Below are 21,796 nucleotides of genomic sequence, written 5' to 3'. Positions count from 1 at the left end.
TTTCCTAATTTTAACTTAGTTTATGTTGTTCCCTCACACAGAATATATCCCTGCCCAAATTCACCCATCTTCCAAACCCCCCGCCAATCCTTACTGATGCCATGGTACTTTCCTCGAGTCTAGTCCGAGTAGTGTCTCAGTTTGAATTTTTCTGGCATTCCCTGCATCTATGTTATAAGCTAGTCCCCTGACCACATTCTAGCCCCTGTCATATTGAGTTACAATCTCATCAATTGCAATTTCCTGAAGCACCTTTATTTTTTTATTTTTCAAAGCTCTATACAGCGTTATGCACAAATAATAGATATTTCAAAATTTATTTGTTGTCAAAGACAGTAAATTTGTGGAAAATTAGGCAGTTTTCTTTCAGGTAAGGAACAGCATTATCTATGCCAAAATATTTTCACTTTCCCATACATTTCCTTTGCATATTACCCATCCACTGTCCTTCCAAAGGTAATTTTATTCTTGAATTCCCGTATGTCATCCTTTTTAAACCACCACACAAAAAACCCACCACCGATTTTTAACAAATTTTTTTGTAGTTTCAGGTTTAGGCTTACCATAAGATAACGTTATTATATATAAAGTTACATTGGAAGGGACATTTCTTTCTGAAATTAATGTAAAGTCACGAGGGGTGGTGTCCAAATTAATGAAATCATTTTTAGTTTTTTGACAGCCGTCGTCAGCACCAGGAAAATCACGGGGTGCTTTCCTTTTCCAGACAATTTCAAAAATGAGAATTCAAATGAAAACGGGCAGAAAGTGGTGGGAAAAAAATTAAAAAGGGGCAGCCTGGGACCCCAAGGGTGCATGCGGGGGGGGGGGAGCTGCGCGCTCTGGGCTGGGCGCTCGGGAGGGGGAGATAAGACCCCAAGGGGCACAGAAGTGGACTCCGCAAGTCATATTTCTTTGCCTTTTGGCCTCAGTCTTGTGCATTCCTGTACTGAAGCCTAAAGCATTTCCCTCGACCTGCTTTCCCGGCTGCCTGGTCTCAGATGCTCGCCCGGTGCGCCCACTCACCGACCGGTGCGCCCACTCACCGTCCTCCTCGCACAGAAGGCCCAGGTGCGCCTGCGCTTCCGCCGCTTTTCTGCCGCCGTCCGCGTGAATCCGCTGTGCAACGGTAAAGCAGCGCTGGTAAAAGTGATTCCGCACCCATTTGTCTTCAGCATTATCGAAGTAGCAGGCCAGGGCGTACAAGTGATTATAGACATCTTCAAAGTATTCTTCAGAAAGAGAAAAGCATCATAAACTGCGTTAGAAAAATGCCTCATGGTCCATCTCTTCAAAGGGCAAACCAATAGATGGTGACACTTCTTTTTCATTAAGAATATGATTATATGTTTTAAAGATCTCATCTAAATGCAAAATTAAATTAATGTATTTTTAACTACGAAAATAATGGCAATGCAGGATATTCAGATGACTAAAGCCACATATATTTTTTCCAAACTTAAAATGTGTTAGAAATTGACATCCTCTCAGGTTAAAACTCTAGACTTTACATAAGGCAGAGGGCGGGATAGTAACTAAATTAGAAATGTGCTCAGGTTTTCAGGGGAAGAAACTAATATGTGGTATTATCAGATACTTGTCCCTGTAGCGGTCTGAAAAGTATTTACGGATTACAGAGAGATAACAATGTTTCTTAACCATGGCAAAAAGATGATGTATATGGAAAAACAGAAAGGAAATGGATGTACCGAAGAACTACCACGCAGAAAGAAAAACCAAATCATGGGGTTGATTATATAAGAAACGGCGATCAGATAAATTTCCAGCCATGTTAAGGAACAGTGGGATTTTCTGTGCTTTTATTTCATTCTGTTGCAAATGTATAATTCCTAGTCATCTGTCTCACCCAGACAGTTGTTAGTTTATTATTTAAATCCTTTGTACATTTTTTTCTAAAGGGGCATTTTCCCCTAAAGTACATGACCATAATAAAGTGCATTAATATAGTGCGAATAAATCTTGTAAACCACACTCTTGTAAATGTGAACAAAAATGTCTGTGATAGTAAATTGTGCCTCAGTCCTGCAAACCCCACTCTAATAGTGAATATGAATAGATTAATAAAATCTTTAGGTCTTTCTGCATTCATGCTGAAGACATAGATGTGAATATGCAGTGACCTCTGGGTTCCCCTCCCAAGGATTTTTAATAACAATCATTTTCTGTTAGAATTCCATGATATCAATTGTTCACTATGACCAGAAGAGTCAACCTGCATATTCCTGAAAGGTTACAGTTGGGAAAAATATTTACATACTGCCTACTAGTACTTTATAAGATTAAAACCAAACAGCTCAGAAAAATGAAATACAGGTTAATAATAACAAAAAAGAATGTAGCTTCCAAGGACTGTATATAAGTCACTCTAATGTTTCAAAAGTAAATTTCTAAAATCAATGCCATTCCTTTACATATATTTTTTCATAATTCAAAGGTAAATTAAAATTTATTCAAAATAAATGTTGTACTTAGAAAATAAAGCAGGAAACAACTGTTTTCTATTTCTGAAGGAAATAGGGATTTTAGAGAGCTGTTTTTTTTTTTTAAGTGTATTCAGTATAGGAAAAGCTTAGGTTTAAAACAAGAGTAACCTGAGTTATTTTTTAAAATTAATGCTCTCACCTCCAAATTAACTTCTCCCAGTGTTTAATCTTTCCATCCTGAATTTCCTATTATAAATTGAGCAGTAAAGTCTGTTTTGAAATATTTTACATTCTTTGTCACATTTACTGATTAGAGAGTTATTATTTTTAAAAGCCTGGAAATAAAAGATTTCATATCCTCCATTAATTTAAAAAGACCTTATATAAAGAGCTTTAAAAAAATGTGTGTGGTCCTGAAATAATTTTTATGTCTTCCAGTATTTAAACCTTAATAGAAAAATATACCCAAATGGTTTTTTTGTTTGTTTAGAATGAGTTATATAAGCTGTCAAGATTCTATATTTAAAAGCTACTTGTCAAACATGGAATTTTTCTATGGAAATATGGAGCATTTTTCAGTGTATTAAGTAAAAAGAAATGTATTCAAGTTTTGAAACTTTAGATAATCTAGCTCTCTATATATTGTCTGTACACTTTACATTTTAGGAAGTTTTCTCCATGCCTTCAGACCACTTTCTTGTATTGTCAGCAGGTATATTCAGAAGATGAAAATGGATTTTATTTGGGAGTTATTATTTAGACTAATTCCTTATTATGCTTCCTAAAAAGGAGACTCTGATCAAATACAATTTGGAAATGTTCTTACTAATTTTTCACTTTCAGTAACCACAATTTACATCAACATGTTAAAGTCTCTGCTAAGTCCTGCAGTAAACCAGTCTGTTTAACTTCAAGGTTAATTCACCTGTTGTTTCCCAATTTTTTTCACAGCCATTTCTGCTTTGTTTTGCATAAAACCTATAAATATCTTGTGGAATTATGCTTAAGTAGAACATACTTTGGGTATCTTAAACAAATGGTACTGGAAAAAAAAAACTGCTGCTCAACTTTTGACAATAATTTAAAGTCCAGAATAAATAACTGAAGTATCTATTGATTCACTTACCCATTGCCCTTATTGTCATCTCTTCCCCAGCCTCCTGGGGCTCCAGACCCTAATCATAATGCTACAGGTAGTACAGAGATGATTCACAGTGGGAAATAAATAAATAAGCATACTTGTGAGGGACAAAGAATGTCCCTTCCTTTTTCCCACTGTAAAAGATGGAAAATAATAAAAAACCAAATGACTGGCTTACTTTAAACAGTTCTTTGCTATAAAAGAGCAAGAGATGTTCTGTAAAGTGCTTTAAATAACTCTGGGTTACTGCTCTGTATGTCTCAAGAGACAGAAGTGAGCTTAGATGACTATTGTTAATGCCATACTTTGATTAAATGAACTGCATTATGACCTTGGAGTGATGGTCTTTTCAATGAGAAGCAATGAGAATTCTCAGATATATTTCAGGATAATTGTCTCAGGCCCCATGACCATATGGGATGGAGTCTTGAAAAACTAGGAACAGATCTCTATATTCTAGAGTAAACCATATATGTATAGGTTTTAAGATTTAACATTAATTCAAGATTAGTTATGAAGTCTATGTATTCATTCATTCATTTGCCTCCATTTTCTGGGATATTCCTAATTCAATTTGCATTTTTTTCCCAATAAAGTTCATATGTTAAATGTGAAAAAAATTAAATGGTGTATTAGTTAGGGTTCTCTAGAGAAACAGAATCAATAGGGAACACTTGCAAATGTAAAATTTATAAAAGTGTCTCACGTGACCGTAGGAACGCAGAGTCCAAAATCCATAGGCAGGCTGTGAAGCCGATGACTCTGATGGATGGCCTGGATGAACTCCACAGGAGAGGCTCACCAGCCAAAGCAGGAATGGAACCTGTCTCCTCTGAGTCCTCCTTAAAAGGCTTCCCTTGATTAGATTTAGCATCAGTAATTGCAGAAGACACTCCCCTTTGGCTGATTACTAATGGAATCAGCTGTGGATGTAGCTGACGAGATCATGACCTAATCCTATGAAATGTCCTCATTGCAACAGACAGGCCAGCACCTGCCCAATCAGATAAGCAGGTACCACAACTTGGCCAGGTTGACACCTGTCCTTAACCATGACCAATGGCTATAATAATAATTTTTAAAAGACCATACAAAAATGTTTAATGTCCTTCAGCTGAAGTATTTCCAATAGTATCTTTTCAATAATTTAAATTTTTATACTTCAAAGAGGAAAAGCCACAGCATTTTGCATGACACAAAAAATCCTACAGAAAAGTTATTCTGAGCAAAGCAATTTTGCCCCATTTAACAAAAGTAACTTTAGTTACTGTGAATATGATAAAACATTTAGTGAAGAGAATATTTCCTTTCATTACTTATATCATGTATGCAAGACTTCAGCTACTAAAAAGTTTGTACTTTGCTAGTGCTTTTGGAATTGGGGAAACATTTTATTTTATATAAAATATTATAAATTAAAATGTTTTTCTACCTTAAAATGCACTATTCAACACTTTAAGTATATAATAACAAAATGGTTTATGACAAGTTGGTTCATATTTATGGCACTTATGACAAATGATATATATGACTCATATTTAAGCTACTTAAATGAAAGCCTCTATTTAACACACTTAGTGGATATGACAAAATTCTACTTGAAAATGACCAAAGGGCAAATTTTATTTTGACTAATTCTACTTTCAGCATAAATATCATTTCAGAATTTGGGGCTGATACCAGAATGTAAATATTTTACAATGGATTTTAAAATAGTTCATTTCTTGAGAATTTATGCAGAAATCACATTTTAAAATTTACCAAAAGACTCCGTTTTTAAACTGAATCCTGCAGTTGATTACTTTACATAATACAAATAATCTCCTCTCCTTTCTTCTCCCAATGCACACACTAACACACCAGTTCACCTGTTTTGTTGTTTAGGTTTCCAATTATCTCATACTTCTAAATACGGTCATGACATATTGGGAATATGTATTAGCCCCACTACAAAGGCTAAAAAGCTTCTGCTGTCCCTCTAATGCTGTTTCCAAGTCCCCAGCAACTTTCCTTATCACAACGTGGAGTAACAAAAACATACCTAATACTCTATTTTCGAAAGAAAGACCTGGAATGAAATATAGACATTATCATGTTGGGGACTGAGGGCCTCTTTTAAAGGTCTTTGGTATTTCATATAAAAAGTTGAAGAAAAAATAATTAGGACACCAAATTTATATGCCAAATTCTAAGATTTTCTTTCTTTCCTTGCTTATATAAAATGACCAATTCCTAATATGTAGTGGAGATACCAATATAATTATACCAGCAGTTACAATATTTTCATCAGCACTTGAAGCTTACATTGACTTTCTGGATGTTTTAGAACACAACAAAAGAAATTTATTACAATGGTGACATGGAAAACACATAATTAACAATTTCACTTACAATGGTGAATTGCAGACTATTCATATCTTTTCACGGTTCAGTGATAGAAACTCTCCAATCAAATCTGTGGGATTTCCTGACAAAACCTTCAAAGCCCATTAGGTAAATGCTAGAAATTCAGTGTAATCATCAAGTTATAGCACTCTTTGAAAGTATCTCTTCATTTTAAGACAATATTCAGATAACATATGAAGAAAAACTTTCAGAAAACTATAACTAAGGATACGAAAGATTTTGACATATTGGAAAGTTCTGGAGCTGTTGTTCGGTGCTATGCCCTGCCTGTCCTGGCTTAGAATGACATCACCAGGAGCCCCCGTGCCTGGGCAGCCTTGTAATCTCCTATCCTAATTCCACAGAGAAGCCTAGTTGACTAGGTTGAACGAGTCATGCTAAATTGCCTTCATGTTTCAGATTCATCCCTGAAACCATTTGGAATGTTCCCTCGGGCGCTCGCTGCCCACCATCCCTCCACTCACCATTCCTTTCAGCAATCTCAGCCCTGGTCAGGTGATGGTAGAAGCAATCCAGCTTATCAGGCTGCTCTTCCAGGGGCCTCTGCTGCCAGAAGACTGATCTGACTCTCGCCGCCTCCCTCAGGGCCTCCCACTGCTTCATCAGCGCGAAGAGCTCAGTAAAGGACTTATGAAAACCCTCTCGCAGCATGTCCACACAGATGTTTTTCTTGTACGAGTTCCTGTAGCTGGGAATAAGAATCAGAACACTCAAAGCTTGATTTTAATCCTTCAAATCCGTGCAGTGTTTTTATCCTCTAATAATTAAAGGTTGAATGGCAAAAGACATTTTTCCCCCTCGATGGAAGCACTGAACGCTCTCAAAAGATCTTTGTCTCTAATACTTATAATTGAACAATGCCAGCTTAATGAAAGATGCCAGGAGCTATCTAAATACAGTAACTTTAATGAAATCGCATTATAAATATATCAGTTCCAGTGCTGAGCTCTGTTTGATAAGGTCAAATAACCTAGTTGACTGACAACATCCCCAAATGCTTGATACACCAGCCACTTTGGCCCTCAAAAAAGGCCAATAAGCAAGGAGAAATAAAACATGTCATTTAGTATCAATACAATATACTCTCAGTATTGAGTGGTGAGTGATTTCACTGTATGCTACAGAGATGTATTCATTCATTCATTCATTGAGAAAATATTTATCAAAATCTATTACTAAATATATTTTAATTTTCTGTTAGGATTGAGTTAATGATTTGTTAGATTTATCATTCACTTCTAATTCATTAATAAATCATATGCAAAGAGATAAAGCGTGAAAAATGAATATTCCATTCATTAAATCAACAAATAGTTATTGAGCTTCCTACTAATTTCCAGGCACTGTTCTGGACCAAATAAATTCAATGCCCATGTGAAGTTTGCATGCTAATGGGAGAACACACCAATAAATACATTAAGTTAAAAATAATTAAATAAATTGTAGACAAATAATTTCAGGTGATGAAAACTGCTGCATAGGAAATAAACAGGGTTATGGGATAAAGCTGGAGGGTGACTATCATTCCACTAAAAGAGTGATCAAATGCCAAATGATAGAGCATTATGCTAATTACACTCTTTGTTTACAAAACAGGAGGCAATTATCAAATGACATGATGTGATCCTACTAATGGTAAAAAGTTCGTGTGAAGCAAAAACAGCACTCAATTTAGAACACTCAAATTCAAGCCCAATTTTACCTAACTTCACTGAATGCCAGATGTTCTCAAGGGTAATGTGTATATTAACAATTGCTTTACTTACCTTACAGGATCCCTTTTAAGAACCAAATGAAATTAGGTATATGAAAATACTCTGGGAAATGGGAAGCCCTGTATTACTGGTTCTCAACCCCTCACTATGCATTAGAATCATCTAGAGATGAAATGAACAAATGAAGAAACAAAACAAAACCAAAGAAATGCTCCACTGCCATTTTCTAAGAATTTCTCATACAGTGGAGTAGTTTAGGTATAGAACATACCACACAGGGTGCGGCGAGGTGGGGAGTGCTGAGACAGGTATTTTGAAGAAAAAGGCAGAGCCCAGATCAGGAAAGAGACTTAAATAGCAACAGTATAAAATCTGGACTCAGAGCTAGAAGTAATGTAGAGTCATAGAAGAGTCTTAGTCAGGGGAATGACCTGATGAGACTGCATTTTAAGAAAGGTAGTCTAGAAGGAGCATCCTGGCTGAGCTGCCACCTTCCCCCATTTGGAAGCCATTCAAACAGCACCTATTGCTCTAGGCATTGTCCATAGAAGAAGAAACCACATTCCAGATCACAAGGTCAAAAATCAGCAATTAGCATGAAATCAAAATTACTTGAAATAAGGAAGAGAAAATGAGAGGTTTTTGTTTGTTCCTGCTGTCCAATCCAGAGAGGAAGAGAATATGAAGCTGGAGGCAGTAATATGCTGTGAAGGGCCATGGCTTCTCTCCCCTTCACCCCAGTCAAATCCCAAAAGATCATCAGGGAGTAGAGCAAGAGTCCATACCATTTGAAATTCAATGGGATTTAGGAGTAGGAAACATTTGTGTCCTGCTTCCCATCTGGGATTCTTCAAAGTGGGATGGTTATCAGTAATTAGCTCCTTTTTCTCCTACCTTGACTCAAGGCATGGGAAGGGAGCAGAAGTCACTGCATGGATTTCTCCTAGAGGAGCATCAGAACCAGTCCCTATACTTTCCCTTAGCCCTTGAATGGTATGGAGTAGTGTTATAATTTTCCAGTGTGCTCCAAGTGTGACACAAAAGGCACTGGAACAACAGAGCTGGTTTGTCTGCCACAGTGTCACCTGGCCACAGCAAGGGGATGTGTGCTAAAGACTGCTGTGCGGTCTGCTAGTTTCCGTTTACTAAAGCTGCCAGAATGCAATATACCAGAAATGGGTTAGCTTTTATAATTGAGGATTTATTAATTTACAGTTTACCGTTCTAAAGCCATGAATATGCCAAGATTAAGGCATCAAGACGAAGATACTGTGCTGGTTTGAAACCGTCATGTTACCCCCAGAGAAGCTGTGTTCTTGTAATCCAATCTTGTGGAGGAAGACCTATTGTTGGGTGGGACGTTTTGGTTAAGTTGTTTCCATGGAGATGTGACCTTGCCCACTCAAGGTGGGTCTTTATCCTTCAGAAAGCTAACAAAGATGGAGAGCTCAGAAGGAAAACACCCCAGGACAAGCCAGAAGACTCACTGGAGCCGAGAGAGCCATTTTGAAACCAACCCAGGAGAGAAGGGCCTGCAGAAGTCACCAAGTGCCTTCCATTTGACAGAGGAACCCCAGACCTTTCTTCAGTGAAGGTATCCTAGGGTTGGTGCCCTAATTTTCAACATTTTTATGGCCTATGGACTGTAAACTTGTGACCTAATAAATCCCCTTTGAAAAAGCTACTTGTGGTATACTAAAAAAACTATTTGTGGTATATGGCAGTCTGGCAACTCTAGCAAACCAAAAGAGATACCTTCTCTGAAGAAAAGCTGCTGGCATTCAGGGCTCCTGTGCCAGATAGCACATGATTGGAATCTGATGGTCCTTTGCTCCTCGGGTTTGCTGCTTTGGCTCTGGTTCCAGTGGCTTTCTATCTGAGCATCTTTGGAGCCTCTGAGTATTTTGGGGGCTTTTCTCCCTCAACTCCCTCCAAACTTCTCTGGTTGTTTTTCTCTCAGCTCTCTCTGGTTGTGTTTCTCTGAGCTCTCTGGGCTTTTTCTGTCTTTTATCTTCATAAATTACTCCAACAAAGGATTAAGACCCAACTTGAATGGGCTGGGCCACATCTCAATTGAAACAACCAGATCAAAAGATCTCACCCCTGATGTTGGGGTAAAGACACTGCAGATGAAGAGAAGTAGGTATATTCAAAATATATGTAGATAGAAATATTGAGTTCTTGGTGACTGAGTGGAAAGAGAAGAGCTAGGATGCTGCGTTAGTCAGGGTTCTCTAGAGAAACAGAACCAACAGGAAATTTCTGTAAATATGAGATTTATAAAGGTGTCTTAGGCAGCCGTGGGAGTGGAAGAGTCCAAAATCCACAGGGGAGACTGTGAAACCAGAGACTCTGACAAAGGGTCTGGATGAACTCCACAGGAGAGGCTCGCTGGTTGAAGAAGCAGTGAAAGAGTCTCTTTTCTTCCTTAAAAGCCTCCAACTGATTGGATTAACTCATTGTGGGAGACAGGCCTCAGTTGATGGCAGATGCAATCAACCACAGATGCAGTCAACTGACTGATAATTTAGTACCCCAGCCTTCTGGTACATCAACCAACCATGAAATATCCTTGCAGCAATGGTCAGGCCAGTGCTTGCCTGACCAGACAACTGAGCACCATCACTTGACTAAGCTGACAGCAGAACCTAACCCTCACAGATGCCAACCAGGGTTTTGGGACTGGGTAATTGGTAATTGGCAATTTGCTGGAGAGGGGTTTACAAAAGGATGAACAGGTTTGGAGAAAGATCATGAGTTCAGTTTCAGATAACGACCATGGGGTCACCCAAGTGTAGTCCCATAAGGCAGTCTGGGGGTTGGAGGGGGAGGCAGTACAGAAGGCCTGAGAATACAAGGTGCTGGAAAGCCATCTTTGTTGAAACAAGCACTGCCACCTTTATATGTTTATGCATTGGCCGCCAGCATGTTTTCCTATGAATGAAGAAAGCATTCTTTGAGACAAAAATAAAGCAAACGATAGACAAATAAAAATTGAAACTTTACCTTTAGACAATAAGAATAAACGCTAGATAGGAAGTCAGGAGACTGCCTCAGCTCTAATCTAACATGGACAGAAATGCAGAAAATCACTCACTAGGCCTTATTTTGTTCAATTGGAATATAAGGGTGATTTTGGTCTACCCAGCATTTAGTTCCACTCCTCCCGGTGGTAACACTGCAATATACTTTTGGAAATTATCTGTCTCACATTAAATGTAGTCTTGGTTGGGCTGAAATTAAGATTCCCTATTCAAGGAATGGGTTAGTGACCCAAATTAGGCTAACTGGCCTAACTCTCAGGATTCTGAATCTTAAGAAAAGATACACAAGAGCGTAGAAAGTTGCTGGAGCACAATCAATCTAGCAGCTGTGTCCTGACAAAACTCTCAAGTAGCTCTTGCTACTCACATCCCTTGAAAGGCCCCGTTGTCCTATCTTTTTCCTAAGAACTGGGTTCTCTGGTAAATTCAGCAGGTGACCTGATATCCTTCCAGTAATTTTTCTTCCCACTTAATTTAGTTAGAATTAGTTTCTGCTGCTTATAGGCTAAAGATCATCAATGCAGAAGGGATTGGACTAAATTATTTCCAAGGCACAATTCAGTCCCCAAACATAAATGTTACGTAATTTAACATCAGTTTTTAAAATTTCTAGTAAATTTTTTTTAAAGAATATTCTTTGGAGAAGAGATTCCAAATAGAAATGTATTTAAAAATACATACATAACTATGTTGGTATTATCCGTTTTATACACACATGTGTATATCATTGTTTAAGTAAGCCAAGTAATACTTGAGAGCAAGAAAGAATGACTATAGCAATTTAGCAATTTACTAAATAAGTTCCCATTTAGTATTAATTTGAATTATTTCTTTTAACCAGAATAGTCTGCATTATGAATTGAGTAAATGCAAACGAAAACAAGACAAAAGTAGAAATATAAACAGAATTCAGATTCATTATTTTATTTGTCATTCCATTTATACATGAAGTTTTTTTGTTTTGATTCATATATTAAGTCATATGAATATTAGTTTAAATTAAAATATATTGTTTTAGTACCAGAAGAAGAAAAATCTTGATCAGAAGTCTTTACAGAGAGTGAAAGTGACTGAGAATTCTGGTGAAATTTATGGGGAGATCTGATATTATAGAATTTGAGGAGACCTCTCCTGGCAGAAAGTATGCCATTCACAGAAGCACAAGTTATGACATCTGTGGACAAGCTCGACATCTATGAATCTGCATCCTAAGGGAACTAAATTTCACATTTGCAGATAACTGAGACTGCATTGGGATAAGGGAGGCAGTTGGAGAAGAATGAATTCAAGAATGGAATTAAGTGGCCATGCATTTAATATGGGTTTTATTACCATTTTACCATTTAAAGACATTATTCCATGGAGAATCTGTATAACTTTTTGAAGTTATATCAAAATTTCACTAAAATTTCTGAGATAAAAAAATCCATAAAGTGCAGAATGTAACACTGAATAATTTGACATGACTCAGTAGCTGCTGAATGTGCGGACCTGCTGGTAAATGGGAGCTTACAGTTAAAAAGCCACGGAGATATTAAATCGTTTAAAAATTCTGCCTTCAACTAGTTTGAGTAGCTGCTATTTATAGATTACCTACAATGTGTCAAGCAATGTGTAGACATCATTTCTAACCTACACAATAACTCTACAAAGTACTATCTTCCGTTTTTACAGATAAAGAAACTGTCTTCAGTGTGGTTGTGACTTGCCCAAAGCCATAAAAGCTAATAAGTGGCAGAGATGGAATTCACACCCAGGTTTCTCTGGCTGCAAATCCAACGCATTGCTCCCTACCATATTATTGTTGATTTTTCTTTTCCTCTTACGCATAATTTTCTATTTGTGCTGATTGTTAAGGAATTTTGGCAAATTTGACAATTAGGATGTAACTCCAAATTCAAAACTGAAGTCCTTAATCTATATTAATGTGTGTTACACTGGATTAAGAAAATGACTGTTATCATTCTGTAACTCCTGCAGAGAATTCCCACCCCTGACCCCCGCCTTTAAATGAGGGAGTACACATGCAAAGCAAAGTAGATGTTATTCTCACTCAAAGGTGTAAAGTTTAACAGGAAAAACATTAACAAAAACAAACACAGAAAACAATAAAAAGCACATACTTTTTACAAATATGAAAAAAATGAATAAATGGAATGGCTAGATATGACAACTAATTTTATTCTCTCTGCACATGAAGGTATTTATATTAGTTTTTAGATGGACTTTCAAAATCAAAACGCAATATCAACTATTTAAATATATTTAAATTTTTTCCCATAGGGCAAACTGAAACTCCTGTATAAGGCTCACATTCAATAAAATATTTCAAAAGCAGTTCAATAAAAAATACTTTAAAGCAAGATATAAAATTCGTATTGAATCTGACAAAGATAAACTCAAAAAATATGTAATATCGAATTAAAAATCGGGAAAATACTTTTTATTCCATTATGTTAAGATTTATAAGCCACTAGTGGCTTATGTATGTGGCTCTCAGTTAAAACAGCCTTACATCCATCCATATTGGAGGGATAAATGTTATTGGAATCACCTACAGGATAATTACATTGACTCTTAAATTAAAAGTTAAATAACTTTAGTTAATACAAATTTCCGTGGAGTAGAGTCACTAATCTCATGTATACATATCAGTGCAGGTAGATATTGCATATAATTAGAATGAAAACAGTAGCTATTTCTTGACATACCCACACTAACTGATAAAAATCCTATTAGACATTATATGGGCATGCTTTATAATTCTTCTATGACAAGGATAATTTTCCCCTCAAACCACTAACCTAAAGATGTAGCATTTCCCTAGAATATATAAAGAAAGAGAAGTTAGGAAGAAAAGAGCACTTGACTAGTATGTGGTATGAAGTGAATGTAAAAAAGCACATATTACAATGAAAATTGAAAGTATTTTTCTGAATTTTACACGTTCAGTTTTTGAACAATTTAAATTAGTCATAGTATTGATTAATACTAATTAAGAATTATATTACCATCACTCATATATATTTTTATGTAATAATCATTGGCAAATTAAGATTTTTAGGACCTTTAATTTGTTTTCCATGTACCTTAAAATAGAACAAAAAAAAAAAAAACTCATTCTTTTCAAATTTAAAAGATTTCCAATGTGTTGGCTGGTCTCTGGGGGCATCTACTGGAAATTTAGCAAACTGCAGTTATATCATGTAAATTTGATAACTTTCATCATACATCTAATACAGATATCATTTTAATTGATATGCAAATAAGGTAATACTCAAAAGAAGATAAATGTAAAGTTATGCACGGTATCCTATCTCATCCATCTGGTAACGGCAAAACACGTAGCTATCTACGAGATCAGTTAGCAAATACTCAACTGTTAGAAATGTAAATAGGGCAGGTGGTATTTCACCAATTAACAGTTTTCAAACCATTCCATTTCATGACTGGAAAAATTAGAATTATATTTTAGAGATATACATAAATATTTAACAAGGCAATTTTAATCATCTGAATAAAATGTATATACAAAGCGCCTTCAAAATTGATGATTTCTCTAAAACAAATTCATTTTGCACCTCATTACATCTACCAATCATAAATTACCTGCTTATTGTATAGGTGACTCAGTTCAGCCACTTAATATATTGTATCCGACAAAGCAGCATTTACTGTATTTTGAACAAAAGAATCTATCCATTATTGTGATTTATCATTATAATTGTAATTAGTCATTATAAAATGAACATTGTTATTAATGTATCCTAAACATTTTAGGGGGATTTCCTTATGGAATAACGAGTATATAATGAACATAATGCAGTCTTTGCAACTTACATATAGTCTTAACAAATATTGCAATAAACAAAATAACAAGTGAAATTACAGCAGCATTACTATGATTAATCATGTAATAAGACATTTAGTATCACACCACTCTAACAATCTTCATTTTCTTTGTGAAATATATACTTCACATTTGCTCTAAGAAAAAGCAAAAAAGGAAAATTGTCCACATTTTTTAAAAATATGTCATATATTGCTCTAATTTTATATAAAATCCTTTTAATAAAGACTTAAATACCTATTTTAGATTAACTCCAAAGAGTCAAACATCATTAATGTATGTATTAATTTATACTTTTTTCTGGCAATTTACATGTCATTACTGTCCAAATAATGCTATAAGCAATATGATATCAATTTAATTGTGTAAACTGAAAAAACTAATCAACATAAAAATATTATGAAAATCACAATGTTAAGTATCAATATAGCAGGATTTTTGGATCATCTTAGATTAATCATGACTTGACAATCAAACCAATATGATAACTTAAAAATAAATGAAATCCCTGCCTAAAAATTTATGGAATCAAATTAAAACAATGGAAAGCTTGCTAAATTGAATCTCTGAGGGAAATGTTACATATGCAAATATTACATTTGCTTGATATTTTAGGAAAATATAATTTTTCATCTATTGATAATGAAAGTTAGCAACACAGTCAGACATTCAACATTTTAAAAGTATATATACAAATTGGAAACTGCCATTTTGTAAGAAACAAACCCAAGTTCAACCATTTATTCTAAAAAAAATTAATAACTAAGAAATAAAATTTACCCCATGGCATTTTCTAAATATAACTATTACTAAAATAATTCTTTCAATGCAGTAAAATATTAAAAATTTGATCAACAAAAAAATCTCTCAATAAATACGATAAAAATTCATTTAAACAAGCATGACTTTATTTCAGGATATATGGCATTTTTGTGTTGATTGGAACAAAGATTATTTCTCAGAATTCAATTATGCTAGAATTGATGGTTAGCATAAAGGCCACTCACTTTTGGTGAGATTGATTAATGTTAATAAGTCAAGTAATATTTCCAGTGGTGATAGTTACTGGATATCAGAGAGCACCAGTGTTTATTTAGGGGACAGTAAAAGACTGCAACCTTTGCAACAGCTTTAAACATTTCCCTGTATAATGCAAAGGAAGTTTTTACATGCACACCCTATAAAAAAATTATTTACTCAAAGATGTCTCCTATATCTGAAATACAGTGATTGTCATCAATCCAAAACGAATAAATTATTCATCACTCAATATATACCCACGGAGCTGCCGTACAGGATTTTTGCATCACTCATTTTCTTAATTTTTTGAAAATCTCAAATTTGAACACATTCAAAAAGTTTTTCTATAGAAGTGTGGTGAAAAAGCAGCAGAAGACATTCTCCTTTATATGAGGATAATTACACATACAATTTTTATAAGTGGTATCATTATTTGTAAACTCCCTTGAGAAATTCAAACTTTTTTACAAAAAAATGTTTTGTCAGGGATTAGATGTGGAAAAATTTTAAAAAGACCATTGCTTCAGAAGACCTTTCAGTGAAAGGATTCTCCAGCCAGAAGTAGAATACTTGAATCCAAACACCTTTGGTTAATAAGGCAATCATATGGATTCTTTCCTTTCATATTATACTGCAACTTCCAACGTTAGGAAAAAACATTAACACAAACTTAAAATGAAAGCATGAAAATAAACCTGGTTTTTGGAGTGAGTTATAAATGATGAAAAAGAAATGAGAATAACATAATTCTGTTATTTCTGCTTCCTGATATAACTGACAACAAATATGAGACAAAGAGAAGGAAAACAAAAAATGAGCTACATTCTATATGAGTACAAAAACATGCAAACATGGTAATGCTAGGTCATTAACTGCATATTTTTCCTAAATTAGTATTTACAGATTTTTATTAACATAAAACTGCATGGAATATAACATACACTCTTTTTTTGGAAATGATTCTGTGCTGGCCTCCAATTTTTTTTGAAATTCTATTATTTAGAAAATTTTGTCTCAAATAATATCATCATTTAATTTTTGTCTTTCGGTTTTCTCTCCATAATCCTTATAAATAAAAGAACTATCATTTTTCCATAAAACTGAGTGAAATATCAAACTTTTAATAAAAATCAAAAGCTGCAGAATATAAAGACGAAACTTAGTAAAAACAACAAGTTACGTTAAAAAGAAAACTTCAGCTCACTGTGTTCTTTTTTTACTGAAGTATGGCATACATTTTATCTTTGCAAGAGTTTGACGAGTTTTGCAAGTAAAATTCTGTTTCCTCTACACTTGCTAATAGTCATGAGAATCTGTAGTTTGCACCTTCCCATTAAAAATGTATTGTATTTTTTTGAAATTATTCACCCCGCCTTTTATCCAGATCATGTCTTTGAAAGGAGGAAGTAGATAATAAATGGAATAATTCATGATTTCCCATTAAATATGAAACTTTCTTTTGCAGAGTTTAAAAAATGAAGTTCTACATAATGTACAAAAGTTGATTAGAACTTTTTTAACCTTTTCAAGAAAAATCCTTTCACATTACACAAGTGCATGAGGAAGTTTCTTTGGAAAAAGTAAAGGAGTCAAATTTTTATACCTATGGCTTTGTCATATATATTCTAATGCTACTTCCTCCTTATAGTCCAAACATATATTCCCTTATATCCCCTTCTAATACTTAAGATGCATTACGATGATTGCAGGAAAATATAGTATACGATGGCATATATATAAACATGATGAGTATCTAAGAGAAATATAGCTAATGTTTAAATTGCAAAGGGAAAATCACATGAATTAAAAATGAAAACAAAACATTATTCATGCTCTTTTCAGCAATGTAATGGAACATGGTGTAAGGGTAAATAATAAAAACTACACTCAGATTTCTTTACTGACATTTCTTCCAGTGCAGTAATGATATTTGCCACAAGAAAAAAATACATCAATTTATAAAGCTTCTCTTTACGAACTATCCATTACCACTCTGTTAACTTCAGTGTTCCACCTTTTCTTTGGATAACATAAAAAAAAATATTGAACCAAATGATTTTTAGATTCTTTTCATTACTCTTACTCTCTATTTCCTGGATAAGAAATATGTAGTAAATTTAACTGAAGAGAAATGCCAAGTTTTTGACTATTTTAGCACGGCAGGTTCACCTCACTTCTTTGGGATTTTAAGTTTTTGTCTTAGGAATAGTTCATCTTTTCACTAAACATTTGATTTTCCCCAAATTAAAAACCAAATTCAGAATATATTTTTCCCCCTTCAAACAGGAAAGCTCAGAAGATAACCACCAAATTGTAAGCCCATGTAAGAAATCTTTCATAGTCTATGCTCTTTAATTACATTTACAAAGGGAATACAGAATGCATGTATCAACAATGAAGCCAGGTTTTCTCATAGATCATATGTACACAATCATCAAACTTCTAGAACATAAGTAAAAAAGTAAACTAATCATCTTGATGCTTTGGTCAGGTAATAGCCACATATAAATATCAAATATCTTATTGTCCTGAATATAGTATTGGTTTTATTGCAGCTATCTTAACATTTAGAAAATTACTAGTTATAACTATGAATATAAGATTTATTAATCCAGACATAAACATCCATAAGAATATTGTAAGAACAACAAAAAAGTATTTGTGGGGAGATAAAATAAAAGAGCCATGAATTCAAAAGTTAAAAAAAAAAACTACAAAAGAAATATCCAGTAGGGATTATAACTCTCTTGAGGCAGAGAACAAGTCATTTGTATTTCTAGTATCCCCATACAATAGTGCAAATGCCAATAAAAAAAGGCTTGTGTAACATTGTTAATATTGGAAAAAATAGCATTCAGGCAGAAAAAAGATAAAGGGGCATAGGAATAGCACAGATTCATGAACAGATTGATTTACTGAGAAGTACAGCAGTTAGGAAATGTAGCTATACTAACACAGCTTTAAAATATATACATGTAACAGGATAATAATGAGAAATTGATTTTAATGTTTGTTTCCCTCAGTAACATAAAGTAGAGGGAAAAAATATTTTTTTTACATTTAAAACGAAAAATCTTTAATTATTAAAATGATTCGACGGTGATTTTGGCACACAGTATATCACTTCTTTTTTTTAAATGCAATTTTATTAAGATATACTATATATTCACATACCATATAATCATCTAAATTGTATAATCAGTGGTTCACAGTACCATCATATAGCTGTGCATTCATCATCACAATAGATTTTTGAACATTTTCATTATGAAGGAAAAAAGATTCAAATAACATTTGTTTTTCTTGATTGAAATACCAGGCTCAATCTAATTATTAGATTGTAGATAGACGTCAATAGATTTTTCTAATAGAATTATATACCGAATACATAGAGAATATATATTTATTTTAAAAATATATAAATTTATAATCATTGGCCATGTACAGCCCACACTGGAAATTCCATAAATCATATCATACATGGCATACTGACTAAGCACAATAAAGATGCACTTCCCAATCCCGTCTCCCACATCCACAACCCCTAAATAAATAAACAAAAAGCAATTTACCTGGAAACTTACAAGTGTATTTTTAATGTAGTCATTGTCTACAGGAGAAACCATGGTGGAAATTTTTATGTATTTAGAAATGAAAGACCAAAGAAAAAAGCATTAATTGCCAAATCCTAGGGGAAGGTCATCACGGTATTCAAGGAAATTTGTATATTTTAATGCATGTGTTAGAAAACAAGAACAACTGATAAAAGTGAAGTGGCTTTCAACTCAGAACACTAGAAAAAAAATTCTAACAAAATAAACGGCGAAAACACAGCAGGAAGGAAATATTCAAGGTAAATGCGTAAATTAATAAAACAGAAAACCAGAGTTGACCCATAAAACAAAAGACCTGGCTGTGAGAAAAGAAAACTAAGCAAACCTTTGCAAGTGCGATCAAGTAACACAAAAATAGATTTGTCACCAATTATAGGACAAGGAATGAAAAAGGATATATAGTCTTTTTCTAACTACCGCAACAGCTAACTTCTATTGCATGCTTATTACGTGCCAGGTGCTCTTCTCAATACTTTACACGTATTATCTTTAAATTCTACATTTTTATGAGACAGGTATTATTATCTTCAACACAGATGGGGAAATTGTGGCACAAGGACTTTTATTAACAAGCCCATGATCGCACACCTTGTGAGTGGTGAAAATGGACTGCCAAACTAGACAGTTGAATTCTAGAGCCACCATTATCTTCATACTACCTCCAAGAAGTAGGGACTTTTCATAGAAATAGAACTTTACAACATCTTTGAAAAATATCATGTTAAACTTTATTTCAATAAACATAAAGAATCTACATAAAATGGGCACTTATTTAAAAAATACCAATTATCAAAATTGGTTGGAGAAAGCTTGGAAAATCAATTACAACAGAAGATCTATTTCTCCTACCCCCCATCCCCAACCCAATCCCTCTCTCCTATGGCCAAGCAGTGAAACTATTTGGATTTTTTTTTTTTTAACATGGGCAGGATCCGAGAATAGAACCCGGGTCCTCTGGCATGGCAGTCAAGCATTCCGGCCTGCTGAGCCACCGTGGCCCGCCCAACTATTTGGATTTTACAAGTGAGCTCTACAAAACTTTCAATAAATAAGAGACTCCCATCTTATCTAAAATGTTCCAGAGCACAGAAAAAGATGAACAATTCTTTAGTTCATTTAACAAAACCCCCAAAGCATAGCACAAGAAAAGAAAAACTAGGCCAATTTCATTATCTCTTAGATGCAAAAATCCTCAAACAACAACAAAAGAACTCTTGGTAAATTAAAACCATAATGTATATATCAGGTTTACTTAAGAATTCTCAAGGATGATTCAAAATTAGAAAACCTAGTAACTTATAATGATAATATCAGTCAAAAATTATTTAATTATGTTCAAGTTCATTCATGATTAAAGAAAAGTAGGAACATAAAAAAAGTGAATTCTTTTATCTTGAAAATGTGCATCTATGAAAAACTCATGGCAAAAAGTTTCATGTTTTATGACATGTCAGAATCATTCCTGATAAAGATAAGATCATGAAGGGATGCTGTCACTGTTATATTTAACACTGTAGTAGAGTTCTTGTCAATGTGAGAAGAAATGACAGTAAGAGATATGGGGATAAGAAGGAAAGAGACAAAAAGCACCATTATTTTTAGACCATATCTTTATCTAATTAGAAAATTCAACAGAGTCAATGGAAAATTCATTATCTTAATTGATTGAATTATTAACCTACACAAACAATACCTTTCTTATTTACAGTCAATTAGTAACTATTAGAGTAAAGAAACCCTTCATAATAGTAACAAAACTTTGCAATATCTAGGGGTAGATCGAATAAGATTTATAGATGAAAACTATAAAACTTTATCCTGATTAAACAGAGAACTATATTCCTTTAATATATAAAAAGACTTAGTATTTTAAAGATACCAATTCTCAAACTAATATATAAATTCAATGCAATCCCAATAAAACTGCAATGATAGTTTTCCTGATTCTTGATAAATCTTGATAAAATTCACATGGTACAGTTAAAGTACAAGAAAAACCTGCTCATTTGGAACAAAGAAGGAGATTATCTGCTAGATATAAACATGTACCCCAATTATATTAATAAAAAGAGTTGCAAAGAAAAAAAAGCAAATCACTGGACCAGAATACATATAAAGTTCAAAGCTCATTCATGATTAAAGTAGAAACTAAAAAAAACAGGCAAATGAATGTCTGTCTGTGTATACACCTAAGTGAAATTTATAATTTAATAAAAATAATATTTAGATTCAGGGGTTAAAGGATGGATTATCCACAAAATGTACTGGTGATAAATGATGATCTATTTGCAAATTTTGTTGGTTTTATTTTTATATTACTATTCTCTATTACTATTTTATAGTATTATTATTTTATATAATAGATAACAAATACATATATAATGTTATATTACCTTTCTACCTTAAATAATACACTTTAAATTGCTACTTCCTGACCATCGCTGTGATCTGAATACAGGTGATACATATATTAAACCTTGTTACTAAGATCCTTCAGCTGCTTAATCAGATCCTTTGTTACAATAACTCTTTTTGCAGACATTTCTTTATTTTGGGCTTTTG

General features: G+C 33.9%; 1 protein-coding gene across 3 annotated transcripts in view; it reads right to left on the bottom strand.

Annotated features, from left to right (window-relative positions):
* The window catches only part of TTC29 (tetratricopeptide repeat domain 29), a 266,829-nt gene that overhangs the window by 213,527 nt on the left and 31,506 nt on the right, over positions 1–21,796 (bottom strand). For all 3 annotated transcript variants that reach the window (XM_077139877.1, XM_077139875.1, XM_077139876.1), the window contains exons 4-5: positions 6,456–6,679; positions 1,047–1,232 (exon numbers count right to left, since the gene is read on the bottom strand). In XM_077139877.1, coding sequence (XP_076995992.1) covers positions 1,047–1,232; positions 6,456–6,679 — 410 coding nt within the window. The remainder of the gene's footprint in view (positions 1–1,046; positions 1,233–6,455; positions 6,680–21,796) is intronic.

Source organism: Tamandua tetradactyla, chromosome 22 (genome assembly GCF_023851605.1).
Source record: "Tamandua tetradactyla isolate mTamTet1 chromosome 22, mTamTet1.pri, whole genome shotgun sequence".
NCBI classification, from domain to species: Eukaryota; Metazoa; Chordata; class Mammalia; order Pilosa; family Myrmecophagidae; genus Tamandua; species Tamandua tetradactyla.
The sequence above is the reverse complement of the archived record's forward strand: the minus strand, read 5'-3'. Positions and strand labels throughout refer to the sequence as shown.